We start from the raw sequence: 23,980 nt of genomic DNA, 5'->3' as shown, positions 1-23,980 counted from the left end.
TGCTCGCTGCTGGACCAGTGATTGTGGCAGGTTACAGGGCAAGGTTAAGGGGTCACTGGAGTGGAGGCAGCTGGGCATTGCCCCTCATTGCTCTTGATTGGCTTGTTCACCCTTGGGTCTGAGATCTGGGGTGGGCTGTCAACCCCAGGAAGCGGGCACCCCTTCCTCTGCAGCAGTGGACAGAACCATGCCCCCTGCTCCCATCCAGGCTGCAGCGGGGTGGCTGTGGTCAGAGACAGGACTGAGAGCTGTGTACATGTTCTCACCTGGCATCCCCCCCCCCCCCCAAAGGGAGGGGTCATGCTCATGTTCCTGCTTTCTGCCAGCTGGAGGTCTCACTGCTGCCTCTGGGGGGGCACTGCACCTTTACTCCAAGGGGGGAGGAGGCATGCCCTTCCCCCAGTGATACCGCGGAGCCGGAGGGTCACTGAAAGGTGTTTATTTGATCGATAAAGTAACAGATACACACAACAGTGAAGGAGCTGTGCAGATTCCAGCCACTCCGAGGGACACTGATACATGGGTCCAGCACGGATCCCCCGGCCGAGCAGACAGGGGGAGAGGCTGACGTCCTGCTGCCCTTCTGTTTAAACACAAGTCTCTGGGAGCAGCTTCTGCTTCACTAGCGCCCCAGCCAAGTTCTGCCCAACCTCCAGGGGAACCTGCACCCACGAGCGCTGCTGGGAAAGCACCCTCCGAACCAGCGAGCCCAGCTAAAACACTGAAACCTCTAGTACCGCTGCCCGGGGCTGAGTCACACAGGAGTCCCCAGTGCCCCCGAGGGCCTGGGTGCGGGACCTTGCCCTGTGGCTCTGTTTACATACCAGCTGGGGCAGGCATCGCTCTGCGGGAGACATGCGGGACTGGGGGCTGGTGACTTCCCCAGGGAGTGGGGGACGTGCTGTTGTCATCAGCTGAAGCCTTGAGCTCCAGGCTGGCTCAGCTGGCAAATAATCCAAGCGGGTGCCAGAGAGGAAATTGACTCCTTCAGCGCCCTGGTCTCCCCGCTGCGTTGGGCTGCGCCCAGGGGCCGGCTAACGGCTAATTTAACACTGAGGTGTGGGTGTGCTCATTGAGTTCCCTCCAGGGGTTAATTGACAAAGGAGCCAGCAGCATTCTGCTGCTGCCCGCTGCTGTCTCCGGTGGGCATAGCCCAGAGGCTGAAGGGCAGACGGCCCTTTAATGAAGCGTGGATGGAGAATCAGGTGCTTTTGCTGGTTCTGCAGAAGGCCCCAGTCTCCTTGCCCCAAGCCTGGTGCAGGGAGGGCTCAGTCACACCGTGGGAAAACACCTTCTACTACAACATACCTAGAGTTTCCAGCTAGACTTATAAATAAATAGCATGCAGCCCCTGTGGGCTCTAACCACACTAGTCACAAGGGTGAGGGGTCTCACAGAGGCAGGGCAGGAAGAATTAAAATGATCCAGTGTTGGTTCAGGATGGGGGTTTATCCAGCTCTGCCTGGACCCTCTACGGCCTGCGAGGGGAAGCTCCAGCCCCACACTATGGGCAGCGCTGGGCCAACGCTGTCGTGCCAGGGAGCTGGGTTCCGCCTTTTCCGGCTTGAGGAGGCCAGGGCCTCGCCCAGCGTGCCAGGGCTCTGGGGCCAGGGGCCTTGGTCTGTCCCAGAGAGCTACGGCCTGCAGGGGGGGCTGTTCTGTCCCAGCGGAGCTGGCAGCTAGGGCTGTTGGCGGAGACACTCCGTGCGAACTGGGGGGGTGAAGGTGTCCCCGTCCCTGAACAGCACATGCAACCCCTGTCCGACCCAGAGGGAGGGGTAGATGCTGCCCCTTGGAGACAGCAGGTGGATCTGGGAGTGTAGTGGGACCAGACCAGACCAGCCCTCCCAGTCAGTCTCTCAAGCCAAACTCACCTGCTACGGGGAGGTGTAGCACCCAGCTCTAAGTAAGGCATCAGTCAAGCTGTGTCTAGCTGTTGGGCTAAGATCTCAGGTGGGGGGTGCAGCAAAAACCAAAGACCGGGGGGGTGCAGCAAAAACCGGGGGCTGGCAAAGAGGGGGATCCTTGCCGGCCCTGCACAGATCACCTTGGGCAAGGAATCCAGGCGGGGGGTGGCCCCTCTGCAGCAGGCCGGTCCCTTTATGGCAGCGCGGAAGCACGCTCCAGCTGACTGTGGCAGAGGAGGATGGGACCCCATCTCGGCTGAGGCTCTTGCCGTTCCGGGAAGGTGGCTGGTCTCTGCTGCCCCTGGGGAGGTTAGGGTCGGACAGCTGGGGGAGAGGGGGTGTGCGATGGCCCTGGCCGTCAGAGGCTTTGGAAGATGCTTTTGCAGGGGGGCTGAGGAGCTGGTCCAAGGCTCAGAAATGTCCCTGCAAAGCCCTTGGGTGGGGCAAGAGCAGGTGCCACCTGCTGAAAGGCTATACCCTGGCTCTTAAGATTCTGCTTATTCTAAGGATAAAAATGCCAAAATTTCCTGCTACGCACCAGCCCCCTGGTACCTGTTAGAGTCCTCCCCCCCTGCACCCCCTTTCACATGAACCTCTTCAGGGTATTTAGCGCCGTGAGAGGCTGTACATTCTCCTTTTGGATTAATACAAATCCGAGACAAAGCCCCCTGCCCCAGCCCTTAAAGGAACGTAACTAACTTCCGAGATTACGGGGCCCTGGCTTTTGGCTCTGGCTCCGGGGTCTCTAAGCTGTGCAAGTCCCTCCCTCTCCTCGTCGGGTCAGCGCAGCTGTGGCCAGGTTAGTTTCTACCAGGTAAATATAGCCCTGGAGTTTGCTCCTGGCCAGGCTGGCATGGCCGGTCTCAGCAGGGCAACATGCCTCTCCGCAATTGGCTACGTGCCAGGCATAGCCGGGGAACTGGTCAGAGCAGGGTACTAACTACAGGTTAGCAGCTTCACATTTCTAGCTGTGCCCAGTGCTCCTGGCTGGCTCTGGCACGGCTGAGCCCGGGCTCTCGCTGCACGAGAACGGTCTCGCACTGAACGCCACCCCCACCAGCCATTTGCCAAAGGCTTCATATCAAGGATGGAGCCGCGCAGCTGCCGTTTCATCCGCTCAGCGCTTTGGTCACACAACAATGGCCCGGGTGCGGACAGGGGGGCAGATGCAGGCGTCGCTTTCCTTCCAAGCAGTGGAGGGAGATGGATTCTCAGGGCTAATGTACTAGCAGCTGGGGAAGGGAAGGGGTGGGGGGTGGACGGTCTATAAGAAGGCACTGGGATTTGCTCTGGGGTCTTTCTGGTTTCTGTAGCGCATGGCTAGCAAGACTCCGAGGATCTAGGAGAAGAGAGAGAGATGGGGGGGGGGGATTAGGCACGATGGGGGCTCCCTGTGTCACAGGCTGCAGCTCCCACTGGTGGTGCTGGTCCCCCCCCGTTGAGTCACAAGGAGCTGCTAAGGACCACTGTGTAAGCACTTTGCTGAGAGGTTACCTGGGGTCCCCCCCAACCCCACCCCCGGCTGGAGGACTTACCTCCGTGAAGCTGAAGAAGAGTCCGACTCCCCCGAGGATTTTCAGGGCCTCATCCGAATGCTTCAGCATCGTCTCCCCGCACTTGGGACAGCTGGGCACGTGGCCCTTGGTCGTATTGTCCTTACACATCTGGAGAGGATGATAAAGCCCCACAGTGACGCTCCCCTCGCGGTCAGAGCAGCGTGGCTACAGGGGAGCAGAACCATCCCCCCTTAGCACACCACAACCCCAGCCAGGAGAGCATGGCACAGGCAAGGGGGCCGGGCGTGCATGGGATTCCCTCCCCTGACAGACGTGCCTGATCCTCCGCCGGCCCCAGCCGTACAGACTTGTGCCCAGCCGGAGCTTCTCCCTGAATTTAGTATAGCTGGGAGGAGTCAGAGTTACTGCCCTGGAACCCGAATGTCTCAACAGCCGCCCCTGAGAACCAGGCCCGAGATCTCCCAGCAGGTTTCCCCTGGGGGTGAGCGACCGGCAGCCTGGGAGAGCCGGGAAAGGCCAGAGGCAGAAGCGCTGGGGTAAGGTGCTGCCCCGCCCTGGGACTCACGGCTGTGCAGTGGTTGTAGTCCATCTGGAACGTCTTGATGGCGACTGGGTCGTTGGTGTTGTTTAGCAGCCCACAGCAGTTCAGATTCACCTCGATCTCGTTGCGGGTCTTATTGCTCAGCATGTCCCAGGTGGCACGGAAGAGACTCTCCTGTGGGCAGAGCCCCTGGGGTTACCCCACGAACAGCACAGCCAGCAAACACCCTCTGGGCCAGGGCCCTGGCGGCCACAGCTGCACCCACCGCAGCAACTTGACTAGCCACTAAAGGACGCTGTTCCCCGCAGCCAGAGGTTTTCCCCCTTGCCCCTCCTTCGGTGGATAGGGGCGGGGGGGACCAGCTTTACATGGATAGTGGGGGAGAAGCGTGAGAAGAGGGAGCCCTAGGAGGGGAGCTGGCCCACCTGGCAGACAGAGGTGGGGGAAGGAGCCCCCCTGCCCCCCCGCAGCCCCCAAGAAGACCCATTGCTCTAACTCAAGGGCTGGGTTGCGGTCAGGCCTGGAACCAGACATCAGAGAACCAAAAATCAATGTGTTGGAAAGTCGGGCTGATTGATGGACAAAGCAAGGAGGGGACAGGCCATTCCGCCCCACCTACTGCTCCCTTGAGGGGGGGGGGGGGGGCTGTAAAGAAAGAGATTGGGGAGAAAAATCAGCAAGGATCACCATCACAGCTGCCACTCCCACCAGCTCCTGGGATCTCAGCCCTCCGTCAGCCTGATCCCGAGAGAGGTCCCAGCCAGGCCTGGGGGATGCAGAGGACATCGCCGCCTTCACCAGCTCCATCCCACATCCCAGCTGGGATGAAACGGGCTCGGACTCTAACAGCTGCAGCAGCTCCAGGCAGCTCAGCTAACTCCTCTCTTCCCCGCAGGACAGTTCTTACCAGCGTTAATACCGTCTAGACAGTGTTCCTCGCCTTTTTTAATAGCGGGAATTGGCTTGCTGCCTTCCTCAACTGCCAGGGAGAGCTCAGGGACTGGCCGCAGTCCCTGAACTGGTCGTTGAGACACACTGATCTAAGAGCCTGGAACCTAAAGGGGTTTTTCCTTCTTAAAAACTCTCACCAGCTAAAGGGAAAGGGACCAAGGGTCGGGGCCAGCAGGAGAGCCGTAGTGAATACTTTATTGTTCAGAGGTTGGAGCTGTTCTGCCTTCTCATTTTTAATGAAAGGTTAAGAAGATTTTTAATGGTGTTTTGCCATGGTACGAAGCAGGCGGAGGTCTCTGCTCGCCAGCCCTGGACCTTGTTTAACACTGGTTAATGGTGGACAGAGAGCGGGTTATGGTAACACCTGTAGGGTATATAATCCATCTAAAATAATCCAACAGGCCCTTACTGCTCCCGCCCCATCCCAGCATTGACAGCTGGCTTCGGGCTGTTTCCATGATGAGATGCCAGCTCCCGGTGTCCCGTGGCACAGCGGCAAGAGGCTGAGGGTGCCCTCTGGAAGAGGGGGTGGGGGTAGCGTGTTGCAGAGGAAACAAGCTGTAAGACCAGCATGAAATGGGTGTTTTGTGAAGCGCTGCTGACGCTCGGCAGGAATGGAGGAGTGGGACAAGGGGCAGAGCGAGCATGGGATGGTTTTAAAATCCAGAGTGAATGTGGGCAGTTCCCGAGAACTCAGCGCTGACCCACCTCTGCTCCGGGGTAAGAGTCCCAGCAATTCCCCGAGGAACAGAGTTAAACCAGCCCCCCCAACAAGCCCCATCCTCGCTGCATGTAGAGTGTGTCTCTTGCACAGTCTCCTCTCCCCACCCCTTTTCTGGTCTGCCCTCTTCCGAGTCAACCCGAGTTCTCCTTGGCCCCGCCGCCAGCCTGCTCCGTACGTCCAGACTGGGTGGGGCCTGGCACTAAGACCGCTGGGGGCACAGCCTGAGCCAAGCGCTCCAGTGAATTGTGGGCAAACATGGCTGTCTTTGCCAGCCACCCGAGCGGCACTGTGGGAAGGTGTTGAGGACTATCCGCCCTCCAGTAGAGCTAGCTAATGTCTGCACCACACATGCTGGGGTGAGCAGGTGACACAGTATATTTAGGCAACCTGTAACCTCTCCGTGACAGGCCACCAACTTGAGTTAAAGCACCACCACCCCTGCGTCAGGGGTTGGGGTGTGCAAATGGGACTCAACGTGAGATACAACCCAAGGGGTGCCCCCGGGTCAAATCTGCAGTAAAGACAAGCCCTTGGGCTACGCTCTTCGGGGCAGAGCGTGGGATCTCACGCGAGTCTGGCTGGCCTGCAGGCCCTGATTCCAGGGGAGACAACTGGGCGCTGTAACTAGCCAAACCAGGCAGAGGATCCACCTCACTGCACTGATGGGCTGGTGAGACATCTACCAGGCCCAGAGCTTCGTAGGAAGAGGGTTTCAACTCTCACTAGCTGGGACAATCTGCAGCCTGCCAGTCACCAAACACCTTTGAACCCACTAGTTGGAAGCCACAGGGCAGCTGCCAGGGCCCCTTCCTGTTTCCCTGCGAAGACGGATGTACGGACTCTCCAGCGCATCTCGCTGAAGCCGCTGTGGCCAAGGGTAGGGCAGGGAGGCTGACTCACCTCTCTGCTTGTGTTAAGGGCCAGACACGAACAGGAGACTCCCAACTGGAAGAGAAAGACGAGCCCCAGAATGACCATGTACTGAGGAAGAGTCAGTGTTAAGGAAACATGGGGGGGAGAGACACTGCCATCTCCTCCCAGGCTCCTGCCCCCTTACCCAGCCTCCGGGGTGGAACAGGACAGTGACAGCAACAGCATCTGCCCGGGCAGCTTCCTTTGCCAGCTGCAAAATCCCCTGCAGAAGAACAAACCTCTGCCACACTCTAGCGCCATAGCTCACGGTTATTTCCAAAAAGAAAAGGAGTACTTGTGGCACCTTAGAGACTAACCAATTTATTTGAGCATGAGCTTTCGTGAGCTACAGCTCACTTCATCGGATGCATACCGTGGAAACTGCAGCAGATTTTATATACACAGAGAGATCATGAAACAATACCTCCTCCCACCCCACTGTCCTGCTGGTAATAGCTTATCTAAAGTGATCATCAAGTTGGGCCATTTCCAGCACAAATCCAGGTTTTCTCATCCTCCACCCCCCCCCTCCACACACAAACTCACTCTCCTGCTGGTAATAGCCCATCCAAAGTGACCACTCTCCCTACAATGTGCATGATAATCAAGGTGGGCCATTTCCAGCACAAATCCAGGTTCTCTCACCCCCTCACCCCCCTCCAAAAAACACACACACACAAACTCACTATCCTGCTGGTAATAGCTCATCCAAAGTGACCACTCTCCCGATGAAGTGAGCTGTAGCTCACGAAAGCTCATGCTCAAATAAATTGGTTAGTCTCTAAAGTGCCACAAGTACTCCTTTTCTTTTTGCGAATACAGACTAACACGGCTGCTACTCTGAAATCTCCCTACAATGTGCATGATAATCAAGGTGGGCCATTTCCAGCACAAATCCAGGTTTTCTCACCCCCCCACCCCCATACACACACAAACTCACTCTCCTGCTGGTAATAGCTCATCCAAAGTGACCACTCTCCCTACAATGTGCATGGTAATCAAGGTGGGCCATGTCCAGCACAAATCCAGGCTTTCTCACCCCCCCGCCCTTTTTTCCCGGGGACACACATAAACCAGTCGGAGAACACTTCAATCTCTCTGGTCACGCAATCACAGACATGAAGGTCGCTATCTTAAAACAAAAAAACTTCAAATCCAGACTCCAGCGAGAAACTGCTGAATTGGAATTCATTTGCAAATTGGATACTATTAATTTAGGCTTAAATAGAGACTGGGAGTGGCTAAGTCATTATGCAAGGTAGCCTATTTCCCCTTGTTTTTTCCTACCCCACCCCCCAGACGTTCTGGTTAAACTTGGATTTAAACTTGGAGAGTGGTCAGTTTGGATGAGCTATTGCCAGCAGGAGAGTGTTTGTGTGTGTGTGTGTGTGTGTGTGTCCCCGGGAAAAGGGGGCGGTGAGAAAGCCTGGATTTGTGCTGGACATGGCCCACCTTGATTACCATGCACATTGTAGGGAGAATGGTCACTTTGGATGAGCTATTACCAGCCGGATAGTGAGTTTGTGTGTGTGTGTTTTTTGGAGGGGGGTGAGGGGGTGAGAACCTGGATTTGTGCAGAAAATGGCCCACCTTGATTATCATGCACATTGTGTAGAGAGTTGTCACTTTGGATGGGCTATTACCAGCAGGAGAGTGAGTTTGTGTGTGGAGGGGGGGGGGTGGAGGGTGAGAAAACCTGGATTAGTGCTGGAAATGGCCCAACTTGATGATCACTTTAGATAAGCTATTACCAGCAGGACAGTGGGGTGGGAGGAGGTATTGTTTCATGATCTCTGTGTGTATATAAAGTCTGCTGCAGTTTCCACGGTATGCATCCGATGAAGTGAGCTGTAGCTCACGAAAGCTCATGCTCAAATAAATTGGTTAGTCTCTAAGGTGCCACAAGTCCTCCTTTTCTTTTTGCGAATACAGACTAACATGGCTGTTACTCTGAAACCGGTTATTTCCAAGGGAGTTGTGTGGCTCCCCCAAGAGGACACCTCCTATCTGTGCAACCGGTGCTTATGCTGCCAACTCCCCAAGCATATTGGGTGCTTCCCACAGCAAACGTCTGAACTTCAGACTGGAGGGTGGCGCAGGAGGGGGTTAGCTAGACAGTGAGAGGGTCAGTTTAGGGCTGTTTAAATGTACAGAGGGGAACACTGGGGAAAGGAGGCTGCAGCTTTACAAAGAGACGGCGCTCGACTTTGTCTCCATGGGAGCCTGCCGAGCAGTACGGCGAATCTGCAGCAACGCCCCTCTCTTGATACTATTCCACTGTAGATTTTTATGCTGGAATTGCATCCACAGGATGGGTTATTCCAGAGCAGGCCTGTCAGGCGGGTCTCCCCTGCAGACAAGCCCTGGTGGGGGGGCTGTGCCAGCTCCATGGTACAGGTAGGGAACCTGAGACAGAGGAAAGTGAAGCGACTTGTGTAATCAGGAAACCTAGCTCTGATCTTACACCAGGCCAGGGCACAGCTGCAGTGGAACCCAGGAGTCCCCAGTGGCAGGGTCCTGCTCTAACACCCTGTTCAGGGGACAGGGTGGGTAGTTCCTGGAGCAAAGGTCTCTTTTTCCATGCAAGGACCCCGCCGTCGCAGGTGCCTTGCGAGGAGAAAAGGGCCCATCTTCCTCTAGCCCCCCCAGAGCAGCCGAGCTGGCAGCTTACCCTTCCCTTCCTGAGGGGTGACCATCAAAGGCTAATTAGGGCCCTTTAAACACAGATTATTATCCACAGGCGACCGCCTCGCCCCACCCATCGCCCACGTACATGTAAATGCAGAGCCCAGTATACAGCTGAGTCAGAGAAGGCAACAGACACAAAACCAGCAGCCTCAGCTTGCTGGTGCTGCACAGAGTTTGTTCACACTGCTTTCCTGGGCCGGGCCTGGGGCCAGCAGAGCCACCAATTAAAGTGTGTGTCTCGCAGGGGAAAGATTTTCCACCCCCCAGACTCTCCTCTTTCCCTCTCCTCCAACAGCCTGATCCCCCACCCCACCCCAAGCTCAGGGCCCCACCTCCTCCAAACTGGAGTGAATGGCAGTGGGACCCACACTGAGCCACTTGGGTTTGGCCAGGTCGGCCCTCCGAGGCCTGTGCTGAAACCTGCCCGTCCCCCCCGGCAAGGCAGCTGCAGGATGAGACTGATCTCTGGTTGTGCTAGGCAGGGTGCAAGCAGGACAAAGCCCCCCAGGGCTTCCACCCTAAGGCCTAGTCTCCCCTTCCCAGGCTTGCGGTCTAGCCATGCTGGCAAACGCTCCTAGGGGCCCCACTGCTTACACCTGTTGGCCGAGGGAAATAAGCTGTTCCAGCAAAGCCCTTTTCCACCAGTATAACTGCACCAAGAATAGGACCAAAAGAAAGGTCCCTGCCTACCCAACATTGGTCTGCGGCCGAGAGCAGCTTGTGCAGAACCTGGCCTAAGGGACTTGAACTCCTGTGCGGCCTCAGCCTTTCCCTGCTGGCCAGGGGAGAGTTAATGACCTCTGAATTCAGCTTTTCCTACCTTCCTCCTGCTGTGGCCCCCCTAAAGTCAGGGGTATTGCCCACCCCAAGATTGGAACGATCCCCACCGAGACCTAGCCTTTGCCCTCTGGTGCCTAGGGAGCATTTGTCTCCCCACCCCACCTTGTTTAACAAGATTTTGGCCTTCACAGAGGCTGGCGGAGGTCCCCTCCCCCTTGCTGAGGTCTCCAAATCTGCTACAATCCCCAGCCAGCTCAGCTGAATATTAGCTCCGTTTCTCAAAAGTTGAGGTTTCAAGTGGAACTGCGGTTTCCTCTTCGCATCACTTCCCCTTCACTGAAATATCAGCCCATTTATAGGTGGCAATCAGCCATGCCTGGCCTTGGTCTAGGTAGGTAAAGGTTCTGCTCCAGTCCAGGCCAAGACAGGTCCCCAGGTCCCTTCTGGCAAGCACCTGCCTGGTGCAGAGCCTGCGGCAGCCCCTAGCAACCAGCACCCGCTGCTGAAGTGCCCCAGTGATGTGACAGGCCCCCCCGAGGAAGAGCATATTCAGAGTGCAGCAGCTACATCTGCCAGCCTCATGATAGCCAAATGGAGATGAAAAACCCCACCCCCGCGTGAGGGGAGCAGAACGTCAGCCTGGCTGCCAGAGGGGGCGGGGGGGGGGGGGGAAAGAAGAGAGATGCGCTATGGGTTTTATTTATAGATAAAAAGGAGAATCTGGAAGAGGGGCTAGAACTGTAACTCCCAAGGGTCCACCAGACATGGCTTTCCTTCCCCCAGCCCCCGGTACGTTAGAACAAGTCCATGGAAATCCCGCTACTGTGGACAGCGAATTAGATCCTCTCTCAGCTGCCATTTCTCCCGCCATGAAGCTCTTTGCCCACAGCAGCTGGCAGCAGGCAGGGCCAAACGGGGTATCTGCTCTGGCGGACCGGCCTGCAAAGATGCACATCGGAGGAGTGGCTTGCTCTGGGACGCCAGCCTCCTTTTTCTTAGGGGGCATGGCAAGACAGACACCCCAGTGCTGCTCCCTCTGTGAGTGCCCACGGGCCGCCCCACGCCCCCGCGTGGGAGAGCAAGGAGACTCCTTCTGCCGCCGCTCCGCCCTTGGCCGTCTGCAGGGCTGTCCCTGCCACGCAGACTCAAGTGCTTTACCTAGTGAGAGTTCAAACAGCCCCAGCCCGAGTTTACCCACAGCCAGTCTCGTTCAGATTCTCACGGCACATTCACTTCCTCCTCCAGTCCAGTCCAGTCCAGACACCCCCACCTGTTTCACCCACTTGCTCTTCGCTACTTCTCCCACCAAGCCACCTCCCCACCTTTGGAGAGAACGGTCGCAGCATTCATGTAGTACCACGTGCCTCGACCTGAGCTGGGGGCGGAGGGGAATTCCAAAGGAAGGCCACGCCACCCCTTCATAGATGTCAGAGCCAGAACAGATCATGGCGATCATGCTAGTCTGAGCTGCAGCATAGTGGGGGCCAGAGATCCTCACCCTAAAGCCAGGCCCACTGCCTGAAGGGAATGTCTGGCATTCCCAGCAGAGGCTGCTGCTTTGCTGTAGCAAGCAAGACCATCTAGCAGGGTCCTAAGGACCCAACTTCTAGATTTCAGCCTCTCGGGCTGGATTCCCAATCATTACTACCACCAGGCTGGCTAGAGAGTTTGAACCACCCTTAACCCAGCTCAGAGGGGGCCTGACAACAGCGGGGTTCCCCCTCATGGAGCTGCACAGTGACAGCAACAACAGGAGTTTCGTCAGCAGATGTAGCCGGGCCCTGAGGTTACTCAAGGCCACATTCTCGCTCCACACAGCGGTGCTTCTTGTGCCACAGAGAACCAGGAGATTATTAGCGGCACGAGGGTCACGGGGCAGAGTTGTGAGGAGCGTGGCATGGCCCCGGCCTCCCAGGCCGGGCACAGAAGGATACAAAGAAGAGCATGACTTGGTGGTGGTTGATAGCCCCGATGAGGCCCACGATGGCAATGAGCAGCAGGAAGAAACCCACGGCGATGACTCCACCGATGATGTGGATGCTGGAGACAATGCCAAAGCTTTTCCCCCAGGCAGCCACGCCTATCAGCAGCAACCCAACCAGCTGGAAAACAAGAGGAGAAGGTCAGCCTGGGATGTGGGGGGCCCTTTCCCCCACGCCACCCAGCACACCAGTTCCACGCCCCTCCAATGACCTCCGCATCCTGGCAGAGGCACCTCTCAGCTCCTGCACAGCACAGTAGGGGCTTTGATAAGATCCCAGCCCCCAAAGAACTGACAGTCTAAACAAACAGTTAGGCTGCAAAGGGGGAGTGCTGGGGGCTTGTCATGTTACTGGGAGGGAGAGCAGGCAAGTGGACTGCAGAGACCTGGGTTCTGTTCCCAGCTGAGTGACATCTTCTGCCTCCCTGGGCCTCAGCTTTACCATCTGTAAAATGGTGCTAATGATACTTACCTTTGTAGAGCGCTTTGAGACCTGCTATTTGGTTTTGTAAACAGTACTGTCCCCTTCCTGGTCTGGGCTTAAAACTTATCCACTAAACCTTGCCTACCTCTAGCCCAGCATTTAAGTGACAGTGAACTTTGCCTGCTGCCTAGCTTTACTCACCTGAGTAGCCCTGCTGATTGCAACAGGACCCTCATGCAGGGAAAGGGAAGTGCGTGCCTAAGCATCAGCTGGACTGGGGCCTTGTTTTGTGACTTATTCAGGACAGGCCTAACAAAGAAAATAACGCCACTAGCCGTCACCTTCAGCCCCCAACTAAAACCCCTCCAACACATTATCAAGGATCTACAACCTATCCTGAAGGATGACCCAAAACTCTCACAAATCTTGGGAGATGGGCTGTCTGTAGGCAAGGACTAGCCTCCCAACCTGAAGTGAATACTCACCAGCAACCACATACCACACAACAGAACCACTAACCCAGGAACCTATCCTTGCAACAAAGCCCGTTGCCAACTGTGCCCACATATCTATTGAGGGGACACCATCACAGGGCCTAATAACATCAGCCACACTATCAGGGGCTCGTTCACATGCACATCCACCAATGTGATATGTGCCATCATGTACCAGCAATGCCCCTCTGCCATGTACATTGGTCAAACGGGACAGTCTCTACATAAAAGAATAAATGGACACAAATCAGATGTCACGAATTGTAACATTCATAAACCAGTCGGAGAACACTTCAATCTCTCTGGTTACGCGATTACAGACATGAAAGTTGCGATATTACAACAAAAAAAACTTCAAAACCAGACTCCAGCGAGAGACTGTTGAATTGGCATTCATTTGCAAATTGGATACAATTAACTTAAACTTGAATAGAGACTGGGAGTGGCTAAGTCATTATACAAGATAACGTATTTCCCCTTGTTTTTTCCTCCCCCCCCCGACGTTCTTGTTAAACCCTGGATTTGTGCTGGAAATGGCCCACCTTGATCATCATACACACTGTAAGGAGAGTGATCACTTTACATAAGCTATTACCAGCAGGAGAGTGGGGTGGGGGGAGAGAAAACCTTTTGTAGTGATAATCACCCATTTTTTCATGGTTTGTGTGTATAAAAACGTCTTCTGTATTTTCCACAGTATGCATCTGATGAAGTGAGCTGTTGCTCACAAAAGCTTATGCTCAAATAAACTGGTTAGTCTCTAAGGTGCCACAAGTACTCCTTTTCTTTTTGCGAATACAGACTAACACGGCTGTTACTCTGAAACCTATCTTTTCTGGTTTTTATTTTCAGCTTCTTGTCCAACCCCTGCTGGTTTCCCTTCCATTAACCATTGTTTATTCCAGCCCTTCGCCCCCACCCCAGCTAGCGGGCCCTCCCCCATTCCTTTCATGCCAAGATCCAAGCTCACAGTCCACCCCCGCACGCCTGCAATTAGTTGGCTTCTTAATCACCCATTTCAAGAGATCAGATGTTGGAAGAATGGACGCCAGCTCCAGTTTTGGATCTTTGGGGGTGGGGGCATCTCTGCACATTTTACATGCTCCCTATTGCACTTCTGTACCTCTGTAATCTAGGATCTCTACTTTGGGAGCCTAGCGACTGCCAGACTGGATTGGACTCACTGTCCATCCGTCCAGTTTCCTGTCTGACAGCAGCCAGCACCTTTCAGAGGAAAGTGCAAGAAACCCATAATAGGTAAATGAGGGATAATCTATTTCCTGCCATCTAGGTCTCATTCTGATCTCTACTATAGCCTGCAGCATAAGGGTTAATATCCCTTCTAAATTGTTAGCATTAATTATAACTCCAGAGATTCTTGTTATCCACAGAAGGATCCAGTCCCTTTTGAAACTTGCTACATTTGTGGCCTCAATTTCCATTGTCTAACTACATGCGTGTGGGTGTATTGGTTTTGAGCTTGCCACCTTTTAATCAGTTGGCTTGTGACTGACTGGCTCATTATTCCCCACACTTCAGAGCCAAAAGCACATTAGACAGCATGGATGCTTTTATCACAACGTTAAAGTTAACCTTGACTACTTTGACTTCCTGTAAGAGTGTGGTAAATGCCCTTTTTCATCTCCTAGACCGATTCGTCCCAGAAAGATCCACTCACCATTTGAGCTCATAAAATGGGTTCCAACTGGGGGAGGAATTGGCTAGCTCTTGCCATCTTTTGGCCACGTTTAAGAAACCAATTTAGTTTAAATGGATGCTCATTTGTGTATAAATTAGTGCAAATCCTTCTGCAGACACTCAAAAAAACCCCCAGTTTGAAGGGCTTACGTTGGCTTTGCAGTGTTTGATTCCTTACTGACTTGAGCTACATCAGAATAGGCCAATCAAACTGAATTAAGAGCACCTCCAGAGAGGCTCGCGCTGGCTTACCAAATCCAGTTAAAGAGGCACCTTTGTGCATTTGCACCTTCCAGGTCAGTCAAATGGCAACAAGACAGAGCAATGCTGTTTAACTAAGCAGCTGTTTAGCTTGTGCACATTAATATGACCAGGTCAGCAATAAAATATATAGACATTAACACAGGCTGCTTCTCTTGAAACTTCTCCTCCATCACATTACCCCTCATGGTGTCTCAGCGACCAGGCTCCACCCTGAGCCCAAACATCTACCCTGCAACTTTATAGCCCCTGCAAGCCTGAGTCAGCTGCAGCTGTGCCATGATTTACTGCAGTACAGACATACCCACAGATATTACAGTGACGAGCACCAGAAATACCAGGTGATATTCTGGCCCCAGTGCAGTTGGTGGCAAGACCCCCTTCACTTAAACAGAACCAGGATTTCACCCACTTTCTCTGTGTTCTGGGTTGTGAACGATTAGGTTGCCTAGAACCAGAGGTTTGAATCCTGGCCTGGCTGATCTTCTGAGATTGTGCATGGGACTTTCAGACAAGTCTCACGTACTCTCTACAGATGCTCAATAGCCCCTAGAGTTTAGGTTTTCCCTGATCACCTTGAATGGAACAGTCTCTTTGCCAGCAGTCTGTTCACTGCCCACTTTTAAGATCCCCACCCCCAAAAACAACCACAAGCTGCATTTCAGTGATTAGTTGCTCCTAGGCGACTAGTTTGTGAAGCACTTTAGAATGACGCCGTGCAGCTCTAAGATCTGTAGCAGCTTACTGCACCTCCTCTCCCAGCACGGAGAGCCTCAGCCACTAGGGACAGCTACTTGGCAGGGTGACAGTGCTTGAAGTCACCCCTCCAGAGAGTTGGTGCAAAGAGAACAGAGATACGGTGGCATTTGCACTCCAAACGTCTTGTGTTTCAGAGATTCTGCAGTAATGTCAGCTCTTGCACAGACCAGATGGGTTTTTAAGTCAGTGAAACCCTGCTGATTTCTGCACAAACTAATGCAGCTGGTGACCACTGAGTTGCCAGGAAAACAAGAGAACATTGCAGGTGAACATTGCTCCTAGTCTCGCTCTCACTGAAGAGGTCTTCACACTGGGCAGGTGAGGGGGCACCTGGCAAAGAAGAGCATGAGACGCCCTCTAACTGGGCTAGTGTCTGGCACCATTGAGGATAAGGATGGCTGGGTAGTGGGCATGCAGGAGCACTGGGATTTCTCTCCTGCACTCCTTTAGCACAGCGACATGCAGATCTGCTTGCCGTTCAACTGCTCAAAAGAGATGTGCTGGTCTTCTCTGCAGGAGGAATCCCGCACAGCTGTCGCCTGGGACAAAGGAAACATTAGGCCAGATTTCCCCTGCTGTAACTGACTGCAGTGAGCTTCCATCAGCAATGAGTCCACTTCCTGCCAGCCGTGTTTCACTCTCTCCCTACAGCATTCCACCATCAGACAAGGGCTGGGCCCTCTTCTCAGCCCAGTTTGGTTTCTGACCTCCCTTCCTGTCTATTTTATATCAGTCAGGCCCATGGAGCAGACCAGCTACTGCGGTTACCTACATTCAGACCAAGCTAATGGACATGACAAATTTCTCACATCTGTGGGTGGGCGCACAACAGTGGCTTGAAGACAAGCTCTGCTACAGGCCAGGATTGTGGGACACGAGGACTTATTCCAACACAGTCATCCCCCGACACATAGCTCCCTTTCAGCTTGCTGTTCCTACGCAGTTCGCTTTGGAAGCACAGGCTCCAGCAGACACCCGACAGCTCGCCCTAGGGGTAGGGGTAGTGCTATTCCGAATCTCACTTCTCGACTGGATGGGATGTAAAGACTGAGCCGCGCTCACAGCCTGCCCCGCTGCGGTCCTAGTTCCCAGTGCTCTCGCCGTGTAGAAGAGGCACTAGTGTTTAGTGCTTTAAACCAACTGTCCTTTTCACTAGGCTTACCCCAGCCTGGCTGCACGGCCAGGCTTTCCATTCAAGCCACGGTCGCACAGATGCCTTCTACTTCCATAGACACCTGGGGCCGGATTCCCTATTGCCCAGCATCTCATGTCATTTACACCCATTCAGCCCTGGTGTGAAGTGCAACAGGGTCAGACTGGTAGTACCATGTACTACGTGACTGCAGGGCACCAGAAAATTGGGGCCCCAGTGTAGTTTAACCAGGGAGATCCAGAGACCGCAGCTCACAGATTTGCACGCTAGATCACTCACTCGTCAGGAGGGCTCCAACCATTTCTGTTGGCAGACCTTGATTCATGGCTGCCCTCCCACTACTTGTCCATTTTCCAACCCCCTTCTCACAGCGCGTTCCCTCGCTTTCTGTCTGCATTTGTTTCTGCTCAACCCTGCCTGTTCCTACATGCTGCTCAGGGAGGACGGCGGCCTCTCTGCCTTGATGCGTCAGGCAAACCCAGCGACTGGCAGAAAAAAGCTTAGAGCACGACTAGAGTCAGTATTCTTGCCGCCATTTTGTTAAAAAGCCAGCTCTGAGCCAGTCTGGTGAGGCATTATGGGCAATAAATGCTTCTGAAGACTCAAAACCTCTACAGGACCTAAGGCAAAAATAATTGAGCCCTGGTCCACAAAGACACCCAAGTCTGGGGTTTAGGTGACTATGTCCCAGATTTAAGCACCACTGTAATCTGCAAAGCCACACCTGGTGGCCACCTACCCCTGTAGGCACCTAAACTCCCCCAGCACTCAAGTCCTTGTAGCAGACATGGCCTAGGTGACTAAGTTTCTGCCTCTGAGCCCCAGAAAGATCCATCAGCTGGAAGATGATCAGTATTTGCCTGCCTATCTTCTCTGCAGGGCCCAGTCCAGGATTCGTGTACAGAGGCTCCCTACAGGACAAGGGCCCATTTGAAATCGGGCTGGAGGCAGCAGCATAGACCACATCAACACTTTTAGTCCAGTGGTTAGCACACTCACCAGGGATGTGGGAGTCCCCAGTTCGATTCCTCTCTCTACCAAAGGAGGTGACAAGCTTTTGAAAATGGGTCTCCCTCCTCTCAGGAGAGCACTAATCACTGAGTGGTGGGATAGTCTGATGTGGGGCTCCCTTTGCCGACTGAAGTGGATTGGAGCAGGGGGACTGGACCGTACGTCCCCAGCCTATGGAATCGCTCGCCCAGTGACCCCTTGCATATTTATACGCGATGAGCAGCAGGAGAGACTGAGGGAGCCCCACATCAGAATACCCCCAGCTCAGTGGTCAGAGCACTCGGGGGGGGGGGGGGATCCCTGTTCAAATCTTCTCCCCCTCAGGCAGAAGGGGGCACTGTCTCCCACGTCCCAGGTGAGTGCTCTAACCACTGGTCCTAAAATGGCCACAACCATCTCCACTCACCACTCCATTGCGTGGCGTGAGGCAGGGGTTTAACTCATTCTCCCAACAGTTGAGGTGCCTACGCCGTCCAACTCCAGGAGAGGGTTGGCTGGGGATCACGAGCCGGGACTGGTGCCTCCCTGCAGTAGGAAGAGAGCCTATAAGCAGGTCCTGCCTCATGCCAGGCCTCTAATACAAGACTTTATGTCTCAGGCTCTCTTCCTACTACACAGCCCAGACTTGGGCACCTGTCCCTGAGAGAGAGGCAGGACTTAACCTACACCCCTTCCTGGCTAGTTTAGGCAGTTCCCCTCCCTTGCCCCATTCGTTACATAGGGAACCTAGGCACTTAACTCAAGCTTTGTGGATCGCCATGTTATTCCTGTGATTGGCGCTGCGACACTGAACATCTCAAAGTGGATCCAGCCCTTGGTTACCAAGTTCACAGCAACCGTTGGGCCAACCCGCTTATTCCAGACCTGAGCTGCCCAGGCTCTGGGGCCTCACCGGGAGCCCCCCCAAGCCTTGATTTGAGAGACCCTCCTCCCGTAGTTAGAGTGGGATCTTCTGGTCTGTCCAGCATCCAGCACCCTGGGATCCTGGCCCAGGACAGGGGCTCTCAGTCACTACCCCAATACAGATGATGGTGGAAAGTCCGTGCTGTCGACATGATGTCATCCATGCGACAGACACTGCTAAACCACGCCAGTTTCTTTTAGCCAGCGCACTCCGTACTGCTACCGCTGATGGAAGACTTCCAAGAAAAGGCTCTGACAGCCCTAGAAGACGCATGTCAGTTATATGGGTGCAACCTCTGGCTAACCAGATTAGAAGAGTATCCCAGAGAATCAAGAGGATGCTGCTAAATAGGCGCTGAAATAATGGGCATTTATGTTAACACTCTCTAGCAGAACACGTCAGATTACTGAAGCGCCTAACTAAGCTTCGCCGAGCCAGCGCTCTGAAACTGGCTCTCATCAGCGTTAGATGCCTATTACAGCAAGATGTTAGGAAAGAGCTATTGACGTTTCACTTCCTTGTCTCACAGATACAATCACCAGTGAATAATTCTTCCGCCTAGTCCACACTAGGCTTTTACATTGGTAGAGCTGTGTCTCCCAGGGGTGTGAAAAATCCACACCCCCCCCCACCCCCCGAGACGTGTCGCTATAGCGACCTAAGCCCCGGTGTCGACAGCACTAGGCCGATGGACGAACTCTTCCATTGACCTAGCTGCCGCCTCTCAGAGAGGTTGATGACCTAGACCAAGGGTACAGGCAGCATCTACATGGCAACGCTAGAGCACCGCAGCTGCTCCGTTTCCGTATAGACGTGCCCCTCCAGGTGCATACGGGCCGGCATTATAAAGGCACTTAGAAGCATTAAACTAAAATGACTGCACGACTGCAGCTTTGAGTGGGGTACCTTGTTTTCGGCTTATTCCATAGAAAATAGAATGCTCCATAGAATGCTTTTTTTGCCTCTGTTTTCACTAACAAGGTCAGCTCCCAGACTGCTGCGCTGGGCATCACAAAATGGGGAAGAGATGGCCAGCCCTCTGTGGAGATAGAGGTGGTTAGGGACTATTTAGAAAAGCTGGACGTGCACAAGTCCATGGGGCCAGACGAGTTGCATCCGAGAGTGCTGAAGGAATTGGCGGCTGTGATTGCAGAGCCATTGGCCATTATCTTTGAAAACTCGTGGCGAACGGGGAAAGTCCCAGATGACTGGAAAAAGGCTAATGTAGTGCCAATCTTTAAAAAAGGGAAGAAGGAGGATCCAGGGAACTACAGGCCAGTCAGCCTCACCTCAGTCCCTGGAAAAATCATGGAGCAGGTCCTCAAAGAATCAATCCCGAAGCACTTGCATGAGAGGAAAGTGATCAGGAACAGCCAGCATGGATTCACCAAGGGAAGGTCATGCCTGACTAATCTAATTGCCTTTTATGATGAGATTACTGGTTCTGTGGATGAAGGGAAAGCAGTGGATGTATTGTTTCTTGACTTTAGCAAAGCTTTTGACACGGTCTCCCACAGTATTCTTGTCAGCAAGTTAAGGAAGTATGGGCTGGATGAATGCACTATAAGGTGGGTAGAAAGCTGGCTAGATTGTCGGGCTCAACGGGTAGTGATCAATGGCTCCATGTCTAGTTGGCAGCCGGTATCAAGTGGAGTGCCCCAAGGGTCGGTCCTGGGGCCGGTTTTGTTCAATATCTTCATAAATGATCTGGAGGATGGTGTGGATTGCACTCTCAGCAAATTTGCGGATGATACTAAACTGGGAGGAGTGGTAGATACGCTGGAGGGGAGGGATACGATACAGAAGGACCTAGACAAATTGGAGGACTGGGCCAAAAGAAATCTGATGAGGTTCAATAAGGATAAGTGCAGGGTCCTGCACTTAGGATGGAAGAACCCAATGCACCGCTACAGACTAGGGACCGAATGGCTAGGCAGCAGTTCTGCGGAAAAGGACCTAGGGGTGACAGTGGACGAGAAGCTGGATATGAGTCAGCAGTGTGCCCTTGTTGCCAAGAAGGCCAATGGCATTTTGGGATGTATAAGTAGGGGCATAGTGAGCAGATCGAGGGATGTGATCGTTCCCCTCTATTTGACATTGGTGAGGCCTCATCTGGAGTACTGTGTCCAGTTTTGGGCCCCACACTACAAGAAGGATGTGGATAAATTGGAGAGAGTCCAGCGAAGGGCAACAAAAATGATTAGGGGTCTGGAACACATGACTTATGAGGAGAGGCTGAGGGAGCTGGGATTGTTTAGCCTGCAGAAGAGAAGAATGAGGGGGGATTTGATAGCTGCTTTCAACTACCTGAAAGGGGGTTCCAAAGAGGATGGCTCTAGACTGTTCTCAATTGTAGCAGATGACAGAACGAGAAGTAATGGTCTCAAGTTGCAGTGGGGGAGGTTTAGATTGGATATTAGGAAAAACTTTTTCACTAAGAGGGTGGTGAAACACTGGAATGCATTACCTAGGGAGGTGGTAGAATCTCCTTCCTTAGAGGTTTTTAAGGTCAGGCTTGACAAAGCCCTGGCTGGGATGATTTAACTGGGAATTGGTCCTGCTTCGAGCAGGGGATTGGACTAGATGACCTTCAGGGGTCCCTTCCAACCCTGATATTCTATGATTCTATGAAAAGCCATGGGCTGCTCGTGAACCCGGCTGGTTTGGGCGGCAATGCAGACGGGCTGCTTCTTGGATGTTTGAGGCACTTGGGTACGCCACTAGAAAGTTTTGTCACTTGACCTATTCCAGTATAGCTAAAGCTGCTAACCCCCCTGGAGGGGATAGAGAGCTTATACTGTAGGGCTTACTCCGGTTCAGGAAGGAAAATCAGCTCTATGCACTAGGCAGGGCGTAGGTGATTAAAGAATCACACCCCTCACAGATTAATAAGGCCGGGCCCACACTTAAAAAAATTAGATCAATTTAGCCACCTCTCTAAGGGCTAGGTTGATGGACAAATTCTTCCGTCAACCTCGTTAGCATCTCTCTGAGGGGTGGATTAACAACATCGACAGCCAAACCCCTTCCATCGCTGCGGAAGCCGCTACACGACAGTGTTACAGCCGTCGAACTCGTCCACGTAGACCAGTGGTGACCGGAGAGCGTTGGATGCAGGCGTCGGGGCAGGCTGTGGGCCCGGGCATGATCTTTTTACTGCCCGAGGCGGAGGATGAAGTGAAGTCCAGCCCCGGCCTGTGTGGGGTCAGAGACATGTGGACTTCGGCACTAACCCGCGCTGGTTTGGGAGGAGGGGCATGTCCCCATTCTCCTCATGCAGCCCAGGGCTAAGGAAAATGCCAAGGCAGCTGCCCTCGACATTAGAGCCTCCATGGGCCCCAGAGAACTTGTAGCCTGAGCAGAGACAGGCCAAACACCCCTGCAGCACCCCCTGCCTTAGGGACCTCGCCCCCCGCCCCCGACAAAGGGAGGGCAGCTCCTCTCGGCTCCTCCCCTCCCCCGACAAAGGGGGGGCACGGCTGGCTCTCGGCCCCTCCCCCGCCCCCGACAAAGGGGGGGCACGGCTCCTCCCCGCCCCCGACAAAGGGGGGGCACGGCTCCTCCCCGCCCCCGACAAAGGGGGGGCACGGCTCCTCCCCGCCCCCGACAAAGGGGGGGCACGGCTCCTCTCGGCTCCTCCCCGCCCCCGACAAAGGGGGGGCACGGCTGGCTCTCGGCCCCTCCCCCGCCCCCGACAAAGGGGGGGCACGGCTCCTCTCGGCCCCTCCCCCGCCCCCGACAAAGGGGGGGCGCGGCGGCTCCCCAGGCCCCGCGCGGGGCCCCTCCCCCCAGGCTGAGGGAGGCCCCGCCGGAGCCCCGGGCCCGCGCTCACCACATAGACCACGTTGAGGGCGCAGAGCGCGTTGCGGGAGCAGGCGAAGCCGCCGCCACACACCATCTTCCCGGCCGGGGGCAGCGCAGGCCGGGCCGCTCCTGGCCCTTTAAACCCGAGCCCAGCGCCCAGCGCCGCACTGCGCCTGCGCAGGTACCCCCCCCGCCTCCTTGAGAGGCGCCTGCGCGTGAGTACGCGTCCGTACGCCGCGCTCGCCCACACGCACTGCGCCTGGGCAGGACCTCCTTTTTGTGCGCCTGCTCAGCACTCTGGCGTGGTGCGCGTGCGGTCTTCTCGAGCACAGGTCTCACACACACGGCGCCTGCGCAGCACTCCCACCTCCCGCGCCAGGCTCGTTTCCTGCTCAGAGCGCCTGCGCAGGGTAACGCGGTTTGCTGCTGCGCATGCGCAGTCGTTCCAGGCCGGGCTTTAGCTTCGACCCCAAATACCCGGATGAGAGTGGCTCACGGGTGGACAAAGACCCGGATGGAGGGGACACCTTCCGCTGGGGCCGTGCCCGGGTTCCCCTTGGGGGCCCTGTATTTTCGGGCCCCCGGCCTAGGGCTCCCTGCCCCAGTGCCGTAGAGTCCTCCAGTGCCATGTCCTGGTGCCCCCCTGTGGCTGTGTCCTGGTGCCCCCCAGCCTGCTGCGCCCCCGGCCCTGCTGCCCCCCCCGGCCCTGTGCCCTGGTGCCCCCCCAGCCTGCTGCGCCCCCGGCCCTTCTGCACCCCCCCGGCCCTTTGCCCTCGGTGCCCCCCGGCCCTGCTGCCCCCCCCAGCCCTTTGCCCTCGATCCCCCCCGGCCCTGCTGCCCCCCCCAGCCCTGTGCCCTTGATCCCCCTGGCCCTGTGCCCTGGAACCCTCCGGCCCTGTGCCCTCGATCCCCCCCGGCCCTGCTGCGCCCCCGGCCCTGCTGCACCCCCCTGGCCCTGTGCCCTGGAACCCTCCGGCCCTTTGCCCTCGATCCCCCCTGGCCCTGCTGCCCCCCCCCAGCCCTGTGCCCTGGAACCCTCTGGCCTTGCTGCACCCCCCTGGCCCTGTGCCCTGGAACCCTCCGGCCCTTTGCCCTCGATCCCCCCGGCCCTGCTGCCCCCCCCGGCCCTGTGCCCTGGAACCCTCCGGCCCTTTGCCCTCGATCCCCCCCGGCCCTGCTGCCCCCCCCCAGCCCTGTGCCCTGGAACCCTCTGGCCTTGCTGCACCCCCCTGGCCCTGTGCCCTGGAACCCTCCGGCCCTTTGCCCTCGATCCCCCCCGGCCCTGCTGCCCCCCGGCCCTGCTGCGCCCCCCCAGCCCTGTGCCCTGGAACCCTCCGGCCCTTTGCCCTCGATCCCCCCTGGCCCTGGTGCCCCCCCCCAGCCCTGTGCCCTTGATCCCCCCGGCCCTGCTGCCCCCCCCCAGCCCTGTGCCCTGGAACCCTCCGGCCCTTTGCCCTCGATCCCCCCCGGC

The 23,980-nt window shown here is 55.5% G+C and overlaps 1 protein-coding gene across 1 annotated transcript; it reads right to left on the bottom strand.

Moving 5' to 3' along the window:
• Positions 1-423: 423 nt before the first annotated feature.
• Positions 424-22,782, bottom strand: TSPAN31 (tetraspanin 31). Its single transcript, XM_048832117.2, has 6 exons — positions 22,538-22,782; positions 11,955-12,122; positions 6,541-6,621; positions 3,990-4,139; positions 3,443-3,571; positions 424-3,246 (listed from the first exon to the last, which is right to left on the bottom strand). Exons 1-6 carry the CDS (start codon positions 22,601-22,603, stop codon positions 3,172-3,174), a joined length of 669 nt encoding a protein of 222 aa, XP_048688074.1. The 5' UTR covers positions 22,604-22,782; the 3' UTR covers positions 424-3,171.
• Positions 22,783-23,980: the final 1,198 nt, after the last annotated feature.

The sequence above is a fragment of the Caretta caretta genome, chromosome 20 (assembly GCF_965140235.1).
Source record: "Caretta caretta isolate rCarCar2 chromosome 20, rCarCar1.hap1, whole genome shotgun sequence".
In the NCBI taxonomy this organism is placed as follows: domain Eukaryota; kingdom Metazoa; phylum Chordata; order Testudines; family Cheloniidae; genus Caretta; species Caretta caretta.
Note: the sequence above shows the minus strand (reverse complement) of the source record. Positions and strands in the feature narration are given on the sequence as shown.

Excerpts from the sequence above, each read along its gene's own strand:
- TSPAN31 (XM_048832117.2), bottom strand. The coding sequence starts at position 22,603 with ATGGTGTGTGGCGGCGGCTTCGCCTGCTCCCGCAACGCGCTCTGCGCC. Across the intron at positions 6,622-11,954 it reads ACCAAGTCATGCTCTTCTTT|TACATGGTCATTCTGGGGCT; the intron begins GTATCCTTCTGT and ends ACTCTTCCTCAG. Across the intron at positions 3,572-3,989 it reads ACTACAACCACTGCACAGCC|ATGTGTAAGGACAATACGAC; the intron begins GTGAGTCCCAGG and ends CATCCTCTCCAG.